Genomic DNA, 22825 nt, shown 5'->3' on the forward strand with positions numbered 1-22825 from the left:
TAGCACGAGAAATGCAGCATAACATTTCACTGCTTTTTGAGGCCAAACTCTAGCACAATAAATGCTGTATAAAATGTCACTGCTGAAAAAATTGTAGTATTACAATGCCAGGAAAATGTACCCACTACAAATGGACGTATAAGTCTGCAGTATAAATATAGCAATGCTATTTGTGACCAAATACATTTTTTATGTGTTTTGAAGCACAACTATAGCTTGATAAATACCGTATAAAATTTTACTGCTGAAAAAAATTGTATTACAATAGCAACAAAATTGTCGCACATCAGATGGACCTATAAGACTGCAATATTAAATATAGCAACACTATTTGTAACCAGACATTTTGGGGGTGTTTTGAGGCCCAAATCTAGCATGATAAATGCCGTATAAAATTTCACTGCTGAAAAAAATTGCAGTATTACTATTGCAGGAATATTTGCACACCTCAGATGGGCTGGTTACGCTGCATGAGCAATATAGCGATGCTACTGAGATCCAATCAAGTCTGGCTGTTTGCTTTTGATGCACAATTGCCGCCATAAAAATGGTGTATAATATTTTCCTGCTCCAAACAATTTGCAGGATTAAGAGCAAAAGAAATATTATTAGCACTGAGAAGGGGTTTTGGTATCAGTTGCAGGCTGCAGCATAAATGACGTGTCAATCACATTATCCTATACTACGCTATCCCTTCAGCACAATCTCTCCTTATGTGCTGCTAACAGCAGTATTACTATTGATTATCATTATCCCTAAGAGAGGCTGCTGTTGTACTTAAATAAATGTTAATGTGGATGAGTCCCTGGCTATTACGAAGCTACAATTCTGTTCCTCTTTTACCAGCAGCTCTCCCTACTCTGCCTGTTTCCGGGGTACAGTGGGATAAGCATAGTGTTACTGGTGTTTTATAGATCTGATAATACTATGCGGCCAGGCAATCACAGTAATGCCACAAGCAAGATAGCTATGGCATTACTGGCAGGCAATTCCCACATGTTGATTGGCTGTCTAAACAGCACCAAACTTGCAGGGTGGGGACTTGAGCTCCCACTTGAACATTAAAGAAAACTCACCGAGTAACGAGCATCCAGAGCACACTGATGCTTGAGCAAGTAATGAGTAGTGACGAGAACACTTGCTCATCACTATTCTTGAACAATAAAAACAAATTTGCATTTCTCCAATTTGTGTCGATATTTTAGACTGTCTTCTTTGGATCACTGATTTGATTGGTTAAAGGGACAGGCTGTTCTTGCTTTATATTTTCCTTTGCTAGGCAGCTAATTGGCGTGGAAGTTAAAGTATATGTCTAGTCTTAATGCTGAGGTTTTATGTAAGTAAAAGATTGTTTAAGAACCTTATTCAAAATGTTTTAAGTCAGTGCCTTACCTGTATACTAGTCTGGGCTACATCTGTATACGAGCATGTGTACTAGTCTTGGCCACACTTCTGTGAATGGAGAAGGGGGCCTTCTATTCCTTTCTATGGGAGTTGTGAAAATAGACCTGCAAATGCTTTTGGTAAGTGTTAGATTTGCCAATAAAAACAAGTTATCATCACCTATCTACTGGATAGGTGATAACTTTTTGGTTTGGTGGGGATCTGACCACTGGGTACCACACCAATCAAAAAAAGGACAGTTTTATCCATGTTAGAATGGAGTGGAAGTTTGCATGCTCCATTCATTCCCTCCAAGTCTACCAAGCACTGCGATTGTCTTTTCCTGGCAGACCTATAGAGAATGAATGCAGTGGCGGTCAGATGTCAAAATATTTGGTCCATTTTGTAAAGGTTGAAGTACCTTCTTCATCAGGGATAAAAATTACCCAATCTGCTTACTGATGGGGGTGCTAGCAGTAGGACACCCACTGATCAACAAATTATTGCTAGAATCGGTTACAAACATTTTGCACATCTAATTTCATCGGCCATGACAGCAGTCTGTGGACATTGGATGGGACAGAGAAGACCGCCAATTACTTATCAACTTTTCTTTTGATTAGCTGGCACAGCGTGATATCATTGTTGTGGTTTGACACACATATATAGCATCGGCGTAATTGCATGCCTCTGCTCCCTACACCCAACAAAGATGCCTACTTACTCACTGTCCCAGCTGACCGTCTGCATTTCCTGCCTCTGCTCCCACTCCCTAGGGTTTGCGCATGTGTGGCAGATCTCCTTGAAGCTTGCTTAGGGTGCACTGCCTGTCTATTGAAGAGACAGTGCACACTCTCCTAAAGTGTCCCCAGCCAATAACTGGAAGACACTTACTACTTAAGGCACCTCCACCTGTTGGGAGGTGCCTAAGCAACAATTGTGCTAGTTAGTTAATTCTTTCCTGTGTATAATTATTTCCCTTTGTCTGCCTTGTCTCCCTTGTCTGATCTAGACCGTGCTTTGTTTAACCTGTATGCTGCTTGCATTCTTTACCTGTCTGCCATCCAGAAGCTACACAATCTGAACCAGTATCAGTGGCCTCCAGTCTGCTATTCTGAAGCTATACAGTCTGAACCAATACCAGTGGTCATCGTGACTGCTATCCAGAAGTCGCACAGTTTGAACCCTTACCAGTGGACAGTTTGTCCTGCCTGGGCACACAATCCAAACCAGCTTCTCTGACCCTTGGGTTCCCGTAAACTGCCCTGGAGTGGTACCTGGCAGCTACCTGCCACACAAGGCTGACCTTACCACCACAGGCTCCAGTGAATATCAGGTAGCTGCTTAGTCATGCCCCTCCAGGGTAAGCCCGGCCATAGCACAGTGGGTCCATGATCCACAGGCATTACAACATGTAACGTCATGCCAGGCTGGCTAATCAAAAGAAGACATGCAGATGTCGCCAAGTAAATGGCTGTACTCATCCTACGGCCAGCAGTAAAAGACCAACTGTAGTTATCGCCTATCCCATGGATATAGCTAGTTATCAACTATGTTGTGGTCCAGAAAGTCAGACCCCAATGTATCATATATTTATGGCATATCCTGTAGATAAGTGATACATGTCTGAGATGGGAATACCATAAAAACTTGTGGAATTTTAGGTGATTTTGAGAAAACATTACATCATTCCCAACTTGAACGCTTTCTTCAAATGCTATACAATTGGATTTTGTGTCAGCTTTTATTATAAGCATTCATTTCTGTTCAGATTTTGGGTTGGTGGGATGAACAGCTTGTTGAACAGAATAACACATTCTTTAATGTTGGGTAAAAGTTACTGCCATTTAGTACAAAAATAATTGTGCTGGTCAAATAGTGACTGTCAGAGTTGAGTAAAAATAATGCATAGCTCTAGAAATAGCAACATTTAATTTTTCAGTCATTTTTTAAAGCTGCTTGACTTCAACATTGAGATTATACTGTTATCTAGAACTACTAAATTATAAGTCATTGTTTTCCATCACATGCTTAGCTTTACTATGCTAATTTCACATAATGTTAATGACCAGTGTTGAATGTATGCACCCAATAAAATGAATATTCATGTAATACATTTTTATTTTTTAATAATGTTTTTATCATTATTTATAGGGTGATTCTTCCACAAGTTCTGCCAATGAGAAGTGGCGTGGAGTAGTAGAAGAGATCAAAAACATTTTCAACACCGCAGTTAAATTGCTTCATGAAAAAGGAAAGATAAAGTCCAGCCAAGCAAAGAGATACTTATCTTCTGGTATTTAAACTTTTCTCCTATGTGGTCTTTTTTAGGGAATGTGTCATATTTTTAGCTTAGTTTTACGATTTTTAGTTGGCAGAAGGATATTCAAATTAACTCTCGCAGAACTGAAGAAAACAATTTTGCAATTTGCATACTTTTCTTTTGCACGGAGTTTTACCAAGAAGACTTTACTTGACTGGTTTCCATAAATAGTCAGTACTCAGCCAGCCAAACTCTGCTCTACACTGATGAAGGACAAGCTCGCCTTCACTATATACCTGGAGTTCCAGTCACATCGAAGCCGGAGCTCAACACGCATCATAAGGTCACATCTCAATCGCAAACCTTATGTTTAACTCTATACACGTATGTAAACAGAGACCTGTCAATCCAAGTCAGCAGATGGGGAGAAGCCGCCAGGGAAATGCCTGTCTGACTAGTCTATAGCGCGACTTGGTCCCCGGCATCTAACAAGCTATATTTTTCTCTGAAATGACCCAGTTTCTGAATTATACATATATGGCTGGAATCCTGCAGCCATTGTCTGATACATGCTGCCTGTTGTCTGCTTTAAGTTAATGTCTCAAGAATGTTTTTTCTTCTTTTTTAGGGGGGAGGGGGGATTTTTTAAGTAGACATGAAATATGTATGTTAAGCAATATTTGACCATAGTTAAGTTTTTGATGTTATAATGTCTAGATTGTATCTCAAGTTTAGCATTGCACCATTACGTAATTATTAGGAAATTGATCTTATATTAATCTCTTAGTATATTTGCTTTAACAAACCAAGTTCTATTTCAGAAAAAGCAAAAATCATTTTCTAATCTATAATTTCATATTATTTACAGAACTTTTTTGTGTTTTTTAGCCTTGGAAGATGAGTTTGACTTCGCTTTAGGAAAACAAACAGCTGCATTTTTAAAGAAATGTGTTTGCTATATTCGGAAAATTTCCAATATTGAAAAACATTTGAAAATACCCGAAATGTCTAAGTATACAGATGTTGTGAAAGTAGAAGGCAAGCCCATACGAGACACAGAGGCCCTTGAGAAGATGGTAAAGCTCAGGGATGAATTTATTCCAACGATCGTTGCATCATCCAATCTACGGGTTTACACCTCGGTGACACATTGTGATATGAAACTGGGCTATTCTCAAGAAGTAGAGAACAATTATGTGGAAGGGCTTTGCAAGCAGTTCTATGAAGACATGATAGATATTATCCAGGCGACTGTGCAACAGAGCTTTGAAACCGAGACAGATCTACTCTACGATGAAATCTTGCAACATTTGTCTTTGTGTAGGACCTACTCTTCATTTTATGAATACAGATGTGAAGCGCTAAGCCTCGTTCATAAATACATACAGCGTTCCAAATCAGGCCATATTAACCCACTAGTAGTGTATGGTGGACCTTGCACTGGAAAAACACTCCTCCTAGCAGAAGTAGCAAAAAAGGTAATAACAAATCTTATGAGATGTTATCAGTTTCATTCATGTGTTTCATAATGGGACTAAAAACCTACGCAGGATGTAAATAACTTGAAAAATTAAAGTGACAAAAATGTGCGAATTTTAAATATTTACTCTGCCTGAAACATTCTGATCTTCGCCGTAATACTTTTTGGCTCTGAGTTTCTGATGGAGCTAGGTTATCTTTAAATTTTGATATACAGATGGGACAATCTTTTTCAGTACACTTAGCACATTTTAGAAGATGTTCCTCATCTTACTGTCAGGAGAATGTTTACTGTGCACATTCTGGTGATCAAAGATCAGACTACTGAAAATTACTGAAAAAAATCACAGGCTTCTATGTCATACAACATTTATATAGTTCTGTTTTTCTTCATTAATTGGGCTGTTATTAAAAAAAATAACATAACTATGCATTACATCGTGCATTTTGTGCCAATCTACATCCATAAATCTACGTTAATTCAATACAATATTGGCAATTTGTGCATTTGCATTGATCAGTAGCAGGATAAAGCAAAGTTATCTGGTATATTGAGTAGAAGCACCCTTTTGAGCTAGTACAACCATGAGTCTTCTTGGGAATGATGCAACAAGTTTTTCACACCTGGATTTGGGGATGCTCTGCCATTTTTCCTTGCAGATCCTCTCCAGGTCCGTCAGGTTGGATGGTGAACGTTGGTGAACAGCCATTTTCAGGTCTCTTTGGGGATGCTCAATTGGGTTTAGGTCAGGGCTCTGGCTGGACCAGTCAAGAATGGTCACAGAGTTGTTCTGAAGCCACTCCTTTGATATTTTAGCTGTGTGCTTAGGGTCATTGTCTTGTTGGAAGGTGAACCTTCAGCCAAGTCTGAGGTCCACAGCACTCTGGGTTAGGTTTTCATCCAGGATATCTCTGTACTTGGCCACATTCATGTTTCCTTCAATTGCAACCAGTCGTTCTGCCCCTGCAGCTGAAAAACACCCCCATAGCATGATGCTGCCACCACCATGCTTCACTGTTCAGATTGTACTGGGCAGGTGATGACCAGTGCCTGGTTTTCTCCACACATACCGCTTAGAATTATCACCAAAAAGTTATATCTTCGATCATCAGACCAGAGAATCATATTTCTCATAGTCTGGGAGTCCTTAATGTGTTTTTAGCAAACTATATGCGGGCTTTCATATGTCTTGCACTGAGGAGAGGCTTCCGTCGGGCCGCTCTACCATAAAGGCCTGCCTCGTGAAGGGCTGCAGTGATAGTTGACTTTGTGGAACTTTCTCCCATCTCCCTACTGCATCTGTGGAGCTCAGCCACAGTGATCATGGGGTTCTTCTTTACCTCTCTCACCAAGGCTCTTCTCCCACAATTGCTCAGTTTGGCTGGACCGCCAGATCTAGGAAGACTTCTGGTGGTCCCAAACTTCTTCCATTTAAGGATTATAGAGGCCACTGTGCTCTTAGGCACACACGTGAATGATTGCAAGTGAAAAAAAGGGGGTGTTTTAATAAGATACAGTACATACAGTAAACGTTTCGGTCACAATGACCTTCGTCAATGTACTGAAAATAAAAAAATTACAAGATTTTACAAGGTTTCAAAATAAATCAAAGTATATACAAAATGGATAATCTTGGGTACAAGTATATGCAGGAATTTAAAGTTATGCTGTATACCAATAACAGCTTATAGCAAAATTGTGATACAAGATATGATAATCACTGACACCCTGAGGACTCAAGATTATAGATACACACATACCTATATAATGTACTGACTGCACTTGTATAGAGGGCAACCTGTTCTATAGAGAAAAAAGGTATTATGTAGTAGATGTTTAATATGGATGCCCATACCTAAGTCACCATGTGCCCATAATACCAAAAAGGTGCTACATACCATAAGGAATAATGCTAGAGCATGGAGGGTTAATTTGTCTCCTTAACAAGAGCCTGAAAATAAAAAGGTACTAGAGTGAACTATTTGTGCCATGCTGCTGATCCAGAATTTAGTAGCAGCAGAAAGGTATCTTACCGTTGGTGATAGCGTGGAACGGTGAACTAGTCTGGACGCGGTTTCCACCGCTTGTCTCCCGTGGTGTGGGGAGTGCGCACGGACCGTGTTATATACATGGTGATAATCACCGCTAACCGGAAGTGCTAGGGCGGAAGTGCCTTTGCATGCGGTCCAGCCATGCCGCCTAGTGTGTTCCACAGGCAGGAAGGACGTGGACAGGGGGCGTGTTCAATGTCCGTCAATCATAGATTATCAACATAGGCTCTGCTATACTTAGCGTGCTGATGTATCAGTCGGTGACTTAGTGCAGCGGTATAAGGCTCTCTATCATTGAGCTGATCAAGTGGGAAGGTGATCATTGTGATTCCATGTTTTACTGAGAGTGAGTTCAATTCCGAGGATTCTGTAATGAAGATTAATAATATTAGTATGATGTATATTATAAGCTGTGTCACAATCACAATGCATACCATAAATAAAATAAAATAAACATCACAATAGACAGCCACTTAATGAGATTAATGACTATGATGATAGAAAGGATTGCACATCATACTCTTTATTTAACCCCTTAGGTGCTAATGTATTCAATTCATGAATCCAAAATGCTTCTCTTCTTTTTAGTAATAGAATGCGATTACCTCCCCTGCGTGGTGTATGGACCTGCTCTATTACTTGGAATTTTAACTGGGCAATGTTGTGGCCTGCTGTGATGAAATGGAATGGAATAGGGAGAAGTAAGTTTTTACACCTGATTGTGGATTTGTGTTTGGAAATCCGGTCCCTGATGGGCTGTGTGGTTTCTCCTACATAGAGTAGCCCACAAGGACATTTAATGAGATATACCACAAAGGACGTACTGCAGGTATAAAAGTCATTGATATTATATCTTTTGCCAGTGTAAGGATGAGAGAATTGGTCACCTTTAAGTACATTGTTGCACTGTGTGCACTGTAGGCAAGGAAAGGTGCCAAATTTTGGATTCATGAGGAAGCGCTGTTTTTTAGAAGATTGTGATGAGCCAATATCAGCTCTTATTAGATTATCACGTATGTTACGTGGGCGCCTGAAACAGGGTAAAAAAGGTTCTTTAAATTCCTTAATATTTGGATGTGCCGTGCTAAGAAGGTGCCAATGTCTACGTATGCTTGTGTGGAGACGGTATGCCAAGGGGTGGTAATCGTGAACAAAGGGGATACGTTGATTCATGTTTGATTTGGGTGGGGTGGTGGAAGGGGCCATAGACTTTTTGGGGTATCCCCTGTCTACAAATTTTTGGCGCATTTCCTCCATGCGTTGTTCACGAATTTGTTGATTGGACACTATTCTTTCAACCCTTTTCATTTGAGATTTGGGTATGGCGTCTTTCATTTTAGTGGGATGGAAGCTCTCATAGTGGAGCAAACTATTCCGATCAGTAGGTTTGATATAAATGTCAGTTGAAAGACTGCCCATTTCATCTTTAATGACAAGGGTATCCAAGAAATTGATCTCCCTGTAACTGTATGACATCGTAAAATCCAGACCGGGCCAGGAGGAACGTAGGCGAGAAAAGAAACAATTTAATGTGTCTAGAGTACCCACCCAAATACAGAATATATCATCGATATACCTTTTCCACATCACAACATGTGTGCGGAAAAGGTCATCCATGTAGATTACATCTTCCTCATAATGTGCCACATAACAGTTGGCATACGGGGGCGCTGTATTAGAGCCCATAGCTGTGCCTTTGATTTGTAGATAGAAAGTGTCCTTAAATAAAAAATAGTTTTTTGTAAGGAGGACACATAGTAGGTCACAGCATAGGTTCACCTGTTCTGGGTGGAAATGTGACAATTCCAATAATCTACGTACTGATCTTAGACCTTCCGTGTGTGGTATTGACGTATACAGGTCTTTAATGTCAAAAGTGACCAGTAGGGCTTCATTAGGAATCTGGCCTAGATTACGTATTTGGTCAAGAAATTCTCCCGTATCCAGTATAAAAGAGGTTGTGCGTCTTATGAGGGGGGTTAGGATTTTTTCGAGATATTTCGAGACAGGCGAAAAAATAGAGTCTGTGGAGGCCACAATCGGTCTACCAGGTGGGTTGTCAAGGCTTTTATGAATTTTAGGTAGTATGTAAAATACTGGGGTGATGGGATACTGTTTAGTGAGCTATTCGCAAGTTTTCTTATCAAGAACTCCTCTGTTAGTATATTTCAAGAAAATTTCTTGAAAGAGGTTTTTTTTTCATGAATGGGATTGCCCCTTAAAGGTTGATATGTGGATTTGTCCCCCAACTGACGGTATATCTCTTTCAAGTACATAGATTTGTCAAGGACTACGACTGCTCCCCACTTGTCCGCGGGTTTGATAATTATGTCCCTGTTATCCTGTAAGTAACCTAATGCTTGTTGGTCTAATCCTGACATGTTCCTAGGGAAGTGAACTTTGCCCCTATTTATATCATCCCTCAGTTCCTCAAATGTACCATTAACAAAAGAGATAAACGTCTCTAACGCATGGGAGCCTGGAGGGGGCCTATAGTTACTTTTGTTTCTGAGGCCTAAACTATCTGAAGAAATCACCATGTTGGATGGGGTAGTAGCAGGACCAATACTACTATCCTTGTCAGAAAATTGTAATTTCAGTCTAAGTAGTCTGTAGAACCTTTGTAGGTCCATGTCAAGATTAAAAGTGTTAAATTTATAACTTGGGCAAAAAGAAAGGCCCTTTTGTAGTAACTGATGTTCCGCTATGCTAAGACTTTTGGATGACAGGTTAATTACAAGCGGGTTGTTACCTGGGAGCGGGTCACTCAGTTGTAGTCCATGTTTTTCCGTGGGTCTTTTTCCTCTACGGGTCCTCTTCTTCTGGTAGGTCGACGTCTTTGTCCTAAAAAACGGTTCATAGGAGAATATCTCTCGTGGTCCGATCCCGACGTGGAGACATCTGTTGAGGACCTGTAGTTGGAACGTGGAAAGAGATTTACAGAGTTGGAAGATTCCCGCCATTTATAGACCCTATTGAGTTCGTAATCTTCTGTGTCTCTGGCAAATTTATTTATTTTTCTTGCTTCCGTATCCCACCGGTGCTGTTCTATGATCCCATTTATCTTGGTCTTCAGGGTGTTGAATTCTTCTATAGGAATGGAAGAGGTTAATTGGCTCTCAATGTTCTTGATCTCTTCTTTGCACTTGGAGATTCCTCGATGAAGATGCTCTACCGTGAGAGTCATGAGATCAAAAGAACATTTATTAATAATTTGTTCAAAGCGTGAGCAAAAATCCTGAGAGTCACTAAAGAGGGTGGGTCGTAAAGGAACACGTAGACCCCTAGGTATCCTTTGCACTTTTAGATACTCAGTGAGCGTAGCACAATGAAGTTCAAAATTGGTGCACCGTCTGAGTTCCCTCTCTAGATACCGTCCCCGTGTTTCCTTAGGGGGAATTTTAAGGAAGTCAGAGGATAAAGTGGATTGTGCTATAATGTTAGAGGTTTCTTCAGCATTATATGAGAACGTTAGTGAGGTCATTTGCCCAATGAAGTGTGCTCAATGTAAGGGTTATACTGCAATATATAGAGACGTTTTGGCACAACTTCAAGAGTGGTGGTGCGCAAGTAGGATCCCAATCCGTATACTGGTATAGAAAAACTTGGCACACACGTGAATGATTGCAAGTGAAAAAAAGGGGGTGTTTTAATAAGATACAGTACATACATTAAACGTTTCGGTCACAACGACCTTCGTCAATGTACTGAAAATAAAAAAATTACAAGATTTTACAAGGTTTCAAAATAAATCAAACAAAGTATATACAAAATGGATAATCTTGGGTACAAGTATATGCAGGAATTTAAAGTTATGCCGTATACCAATAACAGCTTATAGCAAAATTGTGATACAAGATTTGATAATCACTGACACCCTGAGGACTCAAAATTATAGATACGCACATACCTATATAATGTACTGACTGCACTAGTATAGAGGGCAACCTGTTCTATAGAGAAAAAAGGTATTATGTAGTAGATGTTTAATATGGATGCCCATACCTAAGTCACCATGTGCCCATAATACCAAAAAGGTGCTACATACCATAAGGAATAATGCTAGAGCATGGAGGGTTAATTTGTCTCCTTAACAAGAGCCTGAAAATAAAAAGGTACTAGAGATGTGCAATCCTTTCTATCATCATAGTCATTAATCTCATTAAGTGGCTGTCTATTGTGATGTTTATTTTATTTTAGCATTGAGATTGTGACACAGCTTATAATATACATCATACTAATATTATTAATCTTCATTACAGAATCCTCGGAATTGAACTCACTCTCAGTAAAACATGGAATCACAATGATCACCTTCCCACTTGATCAGCACAATGATAGAGAGCCTTATACCGCTGCACTAAGTCACCGCCTGATACATCAGCACGCTAAGTATAGCAGAGCCTATGTTGATAATCTATGATTGACGGACATTGAACACGCCCCCTGTCCACGTCCTTCCTGCCTGTGGAACACACTAGGCGGCATGGCTGGACCGCACGCTAAGGCACTTCCGCCCTAGCACTTCCGGTTAGCGGTGATTATCACCATGTATATAACACGGTCCGTGCGCACTCCCCACACCACGGGAGACAAGCGGTGGAAACCGCGTCCAGACTAGTTCACCGTTCCACGCTATCACCAACGGTAAGATACCTTTCTGCTGCTACTAAATTCTGGATCAGCAGCATGGCACAAATAGTTCACTCTAGTACCTTTTTATTTTCAGGCTCTTGTTAAGGAGACAAATTAACCCTCCATGCTCTAGCATTATTCCTTATGGTATGTAGCACCTTTTTGGTATTATGGGCACATGGTGACTTAGGTATGGGCATCCATATTAAACATCTACTACATAATACCTTTTTTCTCTATAGAACAGGTTGCCCTCTATACAAGTGCAGTCAGTACATTATATAGGTATGTGCGTATCTATAATCTTGAGTCCTCAGGGTGTCAGTGATTATCAAATCTTGTATCACAATTTTGCTATAAGCTGTTATTGGTATACGGCATAACTTTAAATTCCTGCACATACTTGTACCCAAGATTATCCATTTTGTATATGCTTTGTTTGATTTATTTTGAAACCTTGTAAAATCTTGTAATTTTTTTATTTTCAGTACATTGACGAAGGTCGTTGTGACCGAAACGTTTACTGTATGTACTGTATCTTATTAAAACACCCCCTTTTTTTCACTTGCAATCATTCACGTGTGTGCCAAGTTTTTCTATACCAGTATACGGATTGGGATCCTACTTGCGCACCACCACTCTTGAAGTTGTGCCAAAACGTCTCTATATATTACTGTGCTCTTAGGAACCTTGAGTACTGCAGAAATTCTTTTAGAACCTTGGACAGATCTGTGACTTGCCACAATTCTGTCTCTGAGCTCCTTGGCCAGTTCCTTTGACCTAATGGCTGCAATGAAACAAAAAGTGAAAAATGTAAATGGTTCTGAATACTTTCTGTACCCACTGTATATATGCTGAGCCCTGTCCACTGGCTTCAGTGTCATCTCTGAACCACCGCTCCTCTGCTTGGCGCTCAAGACTTTTATATCCAGAAACTCCAATCATGCTGGGCACCTGACTTGGTCCCACACATAAACTTGTTCCCCCTACAACTCCTCTGGTGCCTGTTGGTTTGGCATAGTTTTGTCCCGCCAGCAGATGGCAGTCTTTCCTCACTAATGCCACATCATGCAGAGTACCATCTCTTCCTATTGCACATGCCAACAATAAAGTCATCTTTTTTGGCAGCACATTGTCCGGTTTAAACAAGTGATGTGCTGCCGATAACGATGATATTCTGTGCACACAGAAAAATTATATTAACAGGGGTATCAATGCTTCCTCTCACATTCTTCCCCTCTTTTAGCTCTCCAGTCATTGGGCAATTGGAATCCTTGCGGGTTTAAAGCTTCCCAAGGATTGAGCGCACTCTCAGATTTTCTGCTCTATCTGTGTTTCTGCTCTATCTGTGTTGAAACAAAATCATCTTGACCGTACCAGTTGGGGGGATTACCAGCGATGGCACACTCGGTTCTGTGGGGTTATTCCTGTAGCGGTACTTCTGGAGTATTTGGAGACCCCAGTCACCGGGGATTGCAGGTCGACCCCTGATTTGTTCCCTGTCCCACTCAAGAGTGGCATCAGCAACTGCGGTGATCTCAATGGCATCGTAAGCTAGTCTATCTCATCTCCCAAGACTTCTCTTTGGGGGGCACTGGCTAATCCGGTTGGAGACCTCATCTTGGTGGACTCCTCCGCTTCAGAGGAACAGGGTCAGAGCACATTCTGGTGCAACACTCAGGATAGTTCTCCATCATCGCCTTCAGGTCTGACCTCATAGACTGGATCATCCGGGTGAAACTTCCTCACTACCCAATAGGGTACTGCTTTCCAGTGGTGATATAGCTTAGGGTACCGTTACACTTAGCGATGCACCAGCGATCCCGACAACGATATGCATCACTGGTGCATCGCTAAGTGGTAGCTAGTGAGTTGCCACACAGGCAGATCTCACCAGCAACATCGCAGGGGTCAGGGGTCGCTACTTACCTGTCAGATGCGGCGATGCTGACGTCCTCCCACCCGCATCCACGCATCGCCACAGGAAGCCCAGCAGGAAGCGCCCGACGAGAAATGGTCCAGGATGTTCTCGCGCGACCAGCGATGAGCAGCGGGGGAGCCGGTCAGAGGTAAGTATCACATGTAGCGATATCGCTAGCAATATCGCTGCTACGTCACAAAATCGGTGACGTTCCAGCGATATTGCTAGCGATATCGCTATGTGTAGCGGGGGCTTTATTCTTGGGTCGCTTGGCCCACAGTAGCACCCCATCTCCTGGATGGAACTGTTCTCCCGATATCGGGGGCTGACCTGAATGTTCCACCTCCCAAAACTTCTGTTTGACCAACCATCTGACTGGAGTCGGTGCTTATGTTCTCGGATCCAGGAACTCAGACTACTGCTCAGGCAATGATCTTCCGAGTCAAGCTTCAATTAAGTAATCTCTCGTCCGCTCCACCCGAACAGAGAACAGAAGCATATATGGCGTTTAACCCGTAGTCGCTTGGACTTTATTGTTGTAGACTCACACTAACTCAGAGACAAATTTGGGCAACTTCATTTTCTTGTCCTCTTCCAAGGTCCACAACATTTGTAGCAAGGTCTGATTGAAGCATTTGCAGGTCCCGTTCCCCTGTGGGAGATATGGTGTATTTCGGGACTTATCAATCCCATAGAGACAATGCAGTTCGTCCATTACTCATCCCTGAAAGCAAGTCCCTTGGTGGAATTGAACCCTCTTTGGGCACCCACATATGTGAATAAAGTTCTGACAGTTGGCCCTGGCTGCAGCTCCGGCTGTCCAATCCCAAGTTGGGGACACCACCACGAACTTGGTGAACTGGTCAGTCATCATCAAGCAGTATTCATAGCTGTTATGAGATGTATCAGTCAATTAGTTGATCATCAACACTTTCAAGGGTGCAGAGATTCTTTTGGCTTGAATATAAGCCCTCTGTTTGGCATGCCTCTTAGACTAGTTGTCGCAAATGGGGCTAATATACCAGCAGTTGTAACCACCAAAAAGTCTTCTCCACACCAAAGTGAGCGCCTCTCTCATGAGCTTTTTTAGCTAACTGAAACACCAATGTCTCTGGAGCCACCACTTGCTAGGTGATATCAAACTCTCGAGGAAGCTGTATTCTTTGACGCAGCAAGACATTCTTCATAGAGTCTTTCCCTCTGGCCCAGTACGCTGAATGCAATGCACAGAGGCACAAGATGGAATCAGTCAAGGAACGATTTATTTCTATCCGATGTAAACGGGAATTCACAATGGTTAGGAAACACATAATATAAAACAGTGTAAACAGCAGTAAACCATAAGACAATAAATATACAAGTGAATTTTTAGAATACAATAAGAATAACAGGAAACATTTCTCAAGAATTATGTTTGTGTCATTACTACAAGGGTAACACACCGGTTTCTGGGAACTACTAGGTTAGCTCTTCCTGCAACAATGGCCCTAGTGGGGGTCACCGGGCTTTCCCAGTAGGCTTCAAGTCCTTCTGACAAAGTCTATCAAGGAATGTTGAGCTTCCTATGTACCAACCAGCCCACACCCCACCTGCTGTTCTAACCCAGACTGACCACTGTACTGTACGCTATAGCTGGAAGTGACGGCACGGCTGACTCGTGTCATCCTTCTTTTACTGCAGGCGTCCTCTGGCCGACGTCTCCTCGTGTATCTTCAGTGCTTGACTGACGGCGGGTGTCTTCTATGCCTGGGGAGGAGAGGGTTGGTTCCCAGCTCTCTAAGTGTTTTGTGTGGGCTCCACATCTTTACCATAGGGTGAAGGTTCTGACCTTGACTGATGCAGTCTGGAAATATGTAGAAGGAACAGCATCCAGTCCGGGTGATAAAATTAAATTCCTTTATTCTGCCATCAGTATATCAATACAACGTTTCGACCATAACATGGTCTTTTTCAAGTATGTGGACTCCACATCTTGACCGTAGGGTGAAGGTTCTCACCTTGACTGATGCAGTCTGGATTCTGGGTCTTGACCGCTGCAGGTCGGGTCTTTGGGTCTTGACAAGCATAGTCGGGTCTTTGGAATTTGCTGAGCTTCGTTCAGGCCTTGTCTGATGGCGGCCAGCGTCCTGCTGGCTCACGCTCTGCTAAGGCCTGTCACACTGACTTCAGTGCCGTCTACATCACTCCTGCTTGGCGCCAGATCCCGCCACAGTTTGGCATGCAATACTTTTACATCCAGGAACTTCATAATGCAGGGCACCGGACCAGGTCCTGCATATGATCTCGGTCCCTGTTGTGAGCTCATTTTCGGGTTTGCCTCTGGCTTCTGGTTAGGGTTATGGAGCTGGCTGTGCTGACAGAGGAGTAGTGAGTTCTCTATCTGGACTCCCTCTGTTGGTGAAGGGAGGTAATGAAGCTGATCTGAATGGCAGAGACCGGCCACCTGAGGAAGAGGACTGCGATTGGATATCAGGAGTTTCTGATTGGATTTAAGGCAGCCGACTCCCTAGTTTCTTGCTGGTGATTTCTCCTGACTGTGGCTTCTGGTTTCCAGTTTGGTTCCTGCCTTCTTAAAGCTAAGTTTTCTCTGCTATTGTTCATATGAGTTTTTGTCTGGTTTACTTAGTTTTTGTGTTCAGCCAGCCCTGGCTGGGACTGGGCTGAATCCCCATTTTGTCTCTGATCAGTTGATCTCTTTTGCTCTGTCTTCAGAATATACCTGAGTGCTGATATAGGGAATTGAAGTCTAGAGACTTCAGGGCCTTTTTCTATCAGACGTGTTGCACATTTTTTGGCAGGGTTTTTTGCGTGATTGCGGACAGCAGCTTTTCTTTCCTGTCCTTTCTAGTTAGTGAGGGCCCCATCGTTTGCTCAGCCTATCTTTCTTTCTGTGTTTGTGTTTTCATCTTGTTTCACCGACAATACATGTTGGGGGCTGTCTATTGCTTTGGGGTCTGCTCTGGGGCAGTTTAGATTTTCCCTCTCTTTCTTTAGGCTTATTTAGTTCTCCGGCCATGACGAGGCATCTAGGACCACCGTAGGCATGCTCCACGGATACTGCTAGTTGTGTGGATAGTATCAGGGGTCTGCAATCCGCTAGTTACCAACCTCTCCGGTTTTCTGGGCTTAGCTTGCTTTTTGTTTTTTCCTCCTCGGTGACTCATTCATAGCAGAATCACCAGCCATACCGCAGATTCTATGGTACTCAAAAGCAGGAGAGAATTGTAAAAAAAAAAAAGTGTCAGAATTTTTTTTTAATGTATATTTTCTCCTCTTTTTCTCTGGGGCCGTAGGAAGATTTTTTTTTTCTTTTTCTCCTTGATGGAGATTAAGCAATTGTCTGATCGTGTGGAGCAGCTCGCTGCTGAAGTGCGTGGAATTTCTGCCTATCTCACTCATTCACATGCTGTTGAACCAAAGATCCCTACTCCTGATGTGTTTTTTGGGGATCGGTCTAAATTTTTGAATTTTAAGAATAATTGTAAATTATTTCTTGCCTTGAAGCCTAACTCATCGGGGAGCTCTGCGCAGCAGGTTAAAATTGTCATCTCCTTGCTGCGCGGTGATCCCAAGGATTGGGCGTTTTCTTTGACACCTGAAGATCCTGTTTTGACTAATGTGGATGAATTTTTTCAAGCCTTGGGGTTGTTATATGATGAACCTAATGCTATTGATCAAGCTGAGAGAGCCCTATTGGCATTGAACCAGGGTCAGGATCCTGCAGAGTTATACTGTCAGAAATTCCAAAAGTGGGCGGTCCTTACTACATGGAATGATAGTGCATGGGCAGCTCTCTTTCGGAAGGGTTTGTCTGAAACTTTAAAAGATACTATGGTGGTATTTCCTGTTCACTCTGGTCTTGACGATTCTATGTTGATCAGCGTTTACGTGAACGCAAGACTACAGGGGAGGCGCTGCCACATTTTGAACAAATGTCTGAACCTATGCAATATGATAGAGTTTTGTCTAGGGCGCAACGTCAGGAGTTTAGAAGGCGTAATAAGCTGTGTTTTTTCTGTGGAGATGCCTCTCATGTTATTTCTGTCAGCCCTAAACGAGAGAAACGTTTTGCACACACATTTGCTGTGGGTGGTGTACAACCTAAGTTTCTTTTGGCAATTACTCTGATCTGCTCCTTATCCACATTTTCCGCGAAGGCTTTTGTGGATTCAGGAGCGGCCTTGAATCTGATGGACTTGGATTTTGCTAAACGTTGTGGTTTTCCTATGACACCTCTGCGGACGCCTATTCCTTTGAGGGGTATTGATGCTAAACCTCAGTTTTGGACCCAGGTGATAATGCGGGTTGCCCCAGACCACCAAGAAAATTTCAGATTTTTGGTGTTGCATAATTTACATGATACCATTGTTCTGGGTTTTCCCTGGTTGCAAATCCATAATCCGGTTTTGGATTGGAAATCTGTGTCTGTGGTGCGTTGGGGTTGTTGGTGTGCTCTTGGCGACACTCCTGTTTTCTCCACCTCTCCCCAGTCGCATGATGTTCCTGACTATTTGGTTGATTTTTATGATGTATTTAGTGAGAGCAAGTCTGCGTCTTTGCCTCCTCATAGGAGTTATGACTGTGCAATGAGTTGAGCCCTGGGTGTAAATTTCCCAAGTGTCGACTTTTCAATTTATCTGTACCTGAACATGAGGCTATGCAATCTTATATTAAGGAGTCGTTGGAGAAGGGTCATATTAGACCATCCTCTTCGCCCTTAGGTGCTGGGAGTTTTTTTGTGGCCAAGAAAGATGGTTCATTAAGGCCTTGTATTGACAATCGTTCCCTCAACAAAATTACGGTTAAATATCAGTATCCGTTACCCCTGATTTCTGATTTATTCTCCAGAGTTAAAGGTGCTTGCTGTTTTACTAAGCTTGACCTCAGGTGGGTGTATAATCTTATTCGCATCAAGCATGGGGATGAATGGAAGACGGCGTTTAATACTCCGGAGGGACATTTTGAGTACCTGGTGATGCCTTTTGGGCTCACTAATGCCCCTTCTGTCTTCCAATCCTTCATAAATGATATTTTCTGGGACTTTGTGGATAAGTTTTTGATCATCTATCTGGATGATATTTTGATCTTTTCCAGGGATTGGGATTCCCATGTGGAACATGTTTGGACTGTGTTCCGGATTTTGAGGGAGAATTCCTTGTATGTTAAGGGATCGAAGTGCCTTTTTGGTGTACAGAGGATTTCATTTTTGGGATTTATTTTGTCTCCGTCAACTATTGAAATGGACCCGGCCAAGGTACAGGCCATTTATGATTGAGTTCAACCCACTTCTTTGAAGGCTCTCCAGAAGTTTTTGGGTTTTGCTAATTTTTATCGTAAATTTATAGCTAATTTTTCTGGTATTGCTAAATCACTGACTGATTTAACTAAAAAGGGTGCTGATGTGCTGATTTGGTCTTCAGAGGCTGTTTCGGCCTTTCAGGAGCTGAAGCGGAGGTTCACTTCTGCTCCGGTTTTGCGGCAACCTAATGTCTCACTTCCTTTTCAGGTGGAGGTAGACGCTTCAGAGATTGGTGCAGGAGCTGTTTTGTCCCAAAAAGATCCGGTGACGTCTAAAATGAATCCCTGTGCCTTCTTTTCCCAAAAGTTCTCCCCATCTGAATGCAACTATGATGTGGGGAATCGGGAATTGTTAGCCATGAAATGGGCATTTGAGGAGTGGAGACATTGGTTGGAGGGAGCTAGACATCAAGTTGTGGTCCTCACTGACCACAAGAATTTGATTTACCTTGAGTCGGCCAAACGCTTGAATCCTAGACAGGCTAGGTGGGCCTTGTTTTTTACGCGTTTTGATTTTGTGGTCTCCTTTCTTCCAGGCACTAAGAATGTTAAGGCAGATGCCCTTTCTAGGAGTTTCTTTGCTGATTCTCCTATTGTGACCAAGCCTACTACCATCCTAGGTGAGGGGGTAGTTCTTTCTGCCATCTCGCCCGATTTGAGACGTGCTCTGGAAGAATTCCAGGAGGACAAACCTGAGCGTTGTCCTATGGGAAAATTGTATGTTCCTGACCAGTGGAGGAAGAGAGTGATGTCTGAAGTTCATTGCTCCGCATTGGCTGGTCATCCAGGTATTTTTGGTACCAGAGATTTGGTGAGTCGGTCTTTTGCGTGGCCTGCCTTATCTCGTGATGTCAGGAATTTTGTGCAGTCCTGTGGGACTTGTTCCCGGTCTAAACCCTGTTCTCGCTCTAGTGGGTTGTTGATGCCCTTGCCGGTGCCTAAGAGGCCATGGACCCATATTTCAATGGATTTTATTTCTGATCTTCCTGTCTCTCAGAGAATGACTGTTATCTGGGTGATTTGTGATAGATTCTCTAAGATGGTCCATCTTGTACCACTCCCAAAGATGCCATCTTCCTCAGAGTTGGTACCCTTGTTTTTACAACAGGTGGTTCGGTTGCATGGGATTCCTGAGAACATTGTGTCGGACAGAGGAGTTCAGTTTGTTTCCAGATTCTGGAAAGCCTTTTGTTCCAAGCTGGGAATTCAGTTGTCCTTCTCCTCTGCGTTTCACCCTCAGACCAATGGGCAGACGGAGAGAACAAACCAGACTTTGGAGTCCTATTTGAGATGTTTTATATCTGCTGATCAGGATGATTGGGTTTCATTTTTGCCCTTGGCCGAATTCGCTTTAAATAATAGAGCTAGTTCTGCCACCTTGATGTCCCCCTTTTTCTGTAACTTTGGGTTTCATCCTCGATTTTCTTCAGGGCAAGTGGAATCTTCAGCCTGCCCAGGTGTTGACACTGTGGTAGAGAGAATGCAGCAGATTTGGGACCAAGTAGTGGATAAGTTGTCTCTCTCCCAGGAAAAGGCCCAGCAGTTTTCTAACCGGCATAGGACCATTGGTCCCCGGTTTAAAGTGGGTGATATGGTTTGGTTGTTATCAAAGAATATCTCTATGAAGGTGGCTTCTCCAAAGTTCAAGCCAATATTTATTGGACCTTACAAGATTTTGGAGATTCTTAATCCGGTTTCTTTTCGAATGGCTCTTCCTGTTACGTTTAAGATCCATAACGTGTTTCATAAGTCGCTGTTGAAGAGATATGTTGAGCCAGTAGTTCCTATGGCGGCACCTCCTGACCCTGTATTGGTTAAAGGTAATGTGGAATATAAGGTAGAGAAAATACTGGATTCTCGTCTGGCTAGACGGAGACTCCAGTATTTGGTCAAGTGGAAGGGTTATGGCCAGGAGGACAATTCTTGGGTCTCTGCCTCTGATATTCATGCCGATAGATTGGTTTGTGCTTTTTATCGGGCCCATCCTGATCGGCCCGGTGGCGTGGATGAGGGTTCGGTGACCCCTCCTCAAGGGGGGTACTGTTGTGAGCTCATTTTCGGGTTTGCCTATGGCTTCTGGTGAGGGTTATGGAGCTGGCTGTGCTGACAGAGGAGTAGTGAGTTCTCTATCTGGACTCCCTCTGTTGGTGAAGGGAGGTAATAGAGGACTGTGATTGGATATCAGGAGTTTCTGATTGGATTTGAGGCAGCCGACTCCCTAGTTTCTTGCTGGTGATTTCTCCTGACTGTGGCTTCTGGTTTCCAGTTTGGTTCCTGCCTTCTTAAAGCTAAAACTAAGTTTTCTCTGCTATTGTTCATATGAGTTTTTGTCTGGTTTACTTAGTTTTTGTGTTCAGCCAGCCCTGGCTGGAACTGGGCTGAATCCCCATTTTTGTCTCTGATCAGTTGATCTCTTTTGCTCTGTCTTCAGAATATACCTGAGCGCTGATATAGGTAATTGAAGTCTTATCGACTTCAGGGCCTTTTTCTATCAGACGTGTTGGACATTTTTTGGCAGGGTTTTTTGCGTGATTGCAGACACCAGCTTTTCTTTCCTGTCCTTTCTAGTTAGTGAGGGCCCCATTGCTGCTCAGCCTATCTTTCTATCTGTGCTTGTGTTTTAATCTTGTTTCACCGACAATACATGTTGGGGGCTGTCTATTGCTTTGGGTCTGCTCTGGGGCAGTTTAGATTTTCCCTTTCTTTCTTTAGGCTTATTTAGTTGTCCGGCCGTGACGAGGCATCTGGGACCACCGTAGGCACGCTCCACGGCTACTGCTAGTTGTGTGAATAGGATCAGGGGTCTGCAATCCGCTAGTTACCAACCTCTCCGGTTTTCTGGGCTTAGCTTGCTTTTTGTTTTTTCCTCCTCGGTGACTCATTCATAACAGGTCCCCTTGCAACTCTTCTGGTGCATAGTTTAGTCTGGCCAGCAGATGGCAGTCTTTCTTCACTAATAACATAGTAACATAGTAACATAGTAATTAAGGTTGAAGGGAGACTTTCAGTCCATCTAGTTCAACCCATATCCTATCCTAACTTGCCCTAACATGTTGATCCAGAGGAAGGCAAAAAAAACCCATGTGGCAAACAGTAAGCTTCACATTGGGGAAAAAAATTCCTTCCCGACTCCACATACGGCAATCAGACTAGCTCCCTGGATCAACGCAACACTAAGGAAACTAGTGTATATACCCTGTAATATTATACTTTTCAAGAAAGGCATCCAGTCCCCTCTTAAATTTTAGTAGGGAATCACTCATTACAACATCATATGGCAGAGAGTTCCATAGTCTCACTGCTCGTACAGTAAAGAATCCGCGTCTGTGATTATGCTTAAACCTTCTTTCCTCCAGACGTAGGGGATGCCCCCTTGTCCCCGTCACAGGTCTAAGAGTAAAAAGATCATTAGAAAGGTCTTGGTATTGTCCCCGCATATATTTATACATTGTAATAAGATCACCCCTAAGCCTTCGATTCTCCAAACTAAATAACCCCAAGTGTAATAACCTGTCTTGGTATTGCAGACCCCCCAGTTCCCTAATAACCTTGGTCGCTCTTCTCTGCACCCGCTCCAGTTCAGCTATGTCTTTCTTATACCGGAGACCAGAACTGTACACAGTATTCTAAGTGTGGTCGCACTAGTGACTTATATAGAGGTAAAATTATGTTCTCCTCATGAGCATCTATGCCTCTTTTAATGCATCCCATTATTTTATTTGCCTTTGCAGCAGCTGCCTGACACTGGCCACTAAATGTGAGTTTGTCGTCCACCCATACACCCAGGTCTTTTT

General features: G+C 42.6%; 1 protein-coding gene across 1 annotated transcript in view; it reads left to right on the plus strand.

Annotated features, from left to right (window-relative positions):
* The window catches only part of NWD2 (NACHT and WD repeat domain containing 2), a 301930-nt gene that overhangs the window by 272464 nt on the left and 6641 nt on the right, over positions 1-22825 (plus strand). The window contains exons 5-6 of the mRNA XM_073574727.1: positions 3538-3679; positions 4535-5124. Coding sequence (XP_073430828.1) covers positions 3538-3679; positions 4535-5124 — 732 coding nt within the window. The remainder of the gene's footprint in view (positions 1-3537; positions 3680-4534; positions 5125-22825) is intronic.

Source organism: Dendrobates tinctorius, unplaced genomic scaffold (assembly GCF_039654945.1).
Source record: "Dendrobates tinctorius isolate UK_male_01 unplaced genomic scaffold, ASM3965494v1 ptg000039l, whole genome shotgun sequence".
NCBI lineage: Eukaryota > Metazoa > Chordata > Amphibia > Anura > Dendrobatidae > Dendrobates > Dendrobates tinctorius.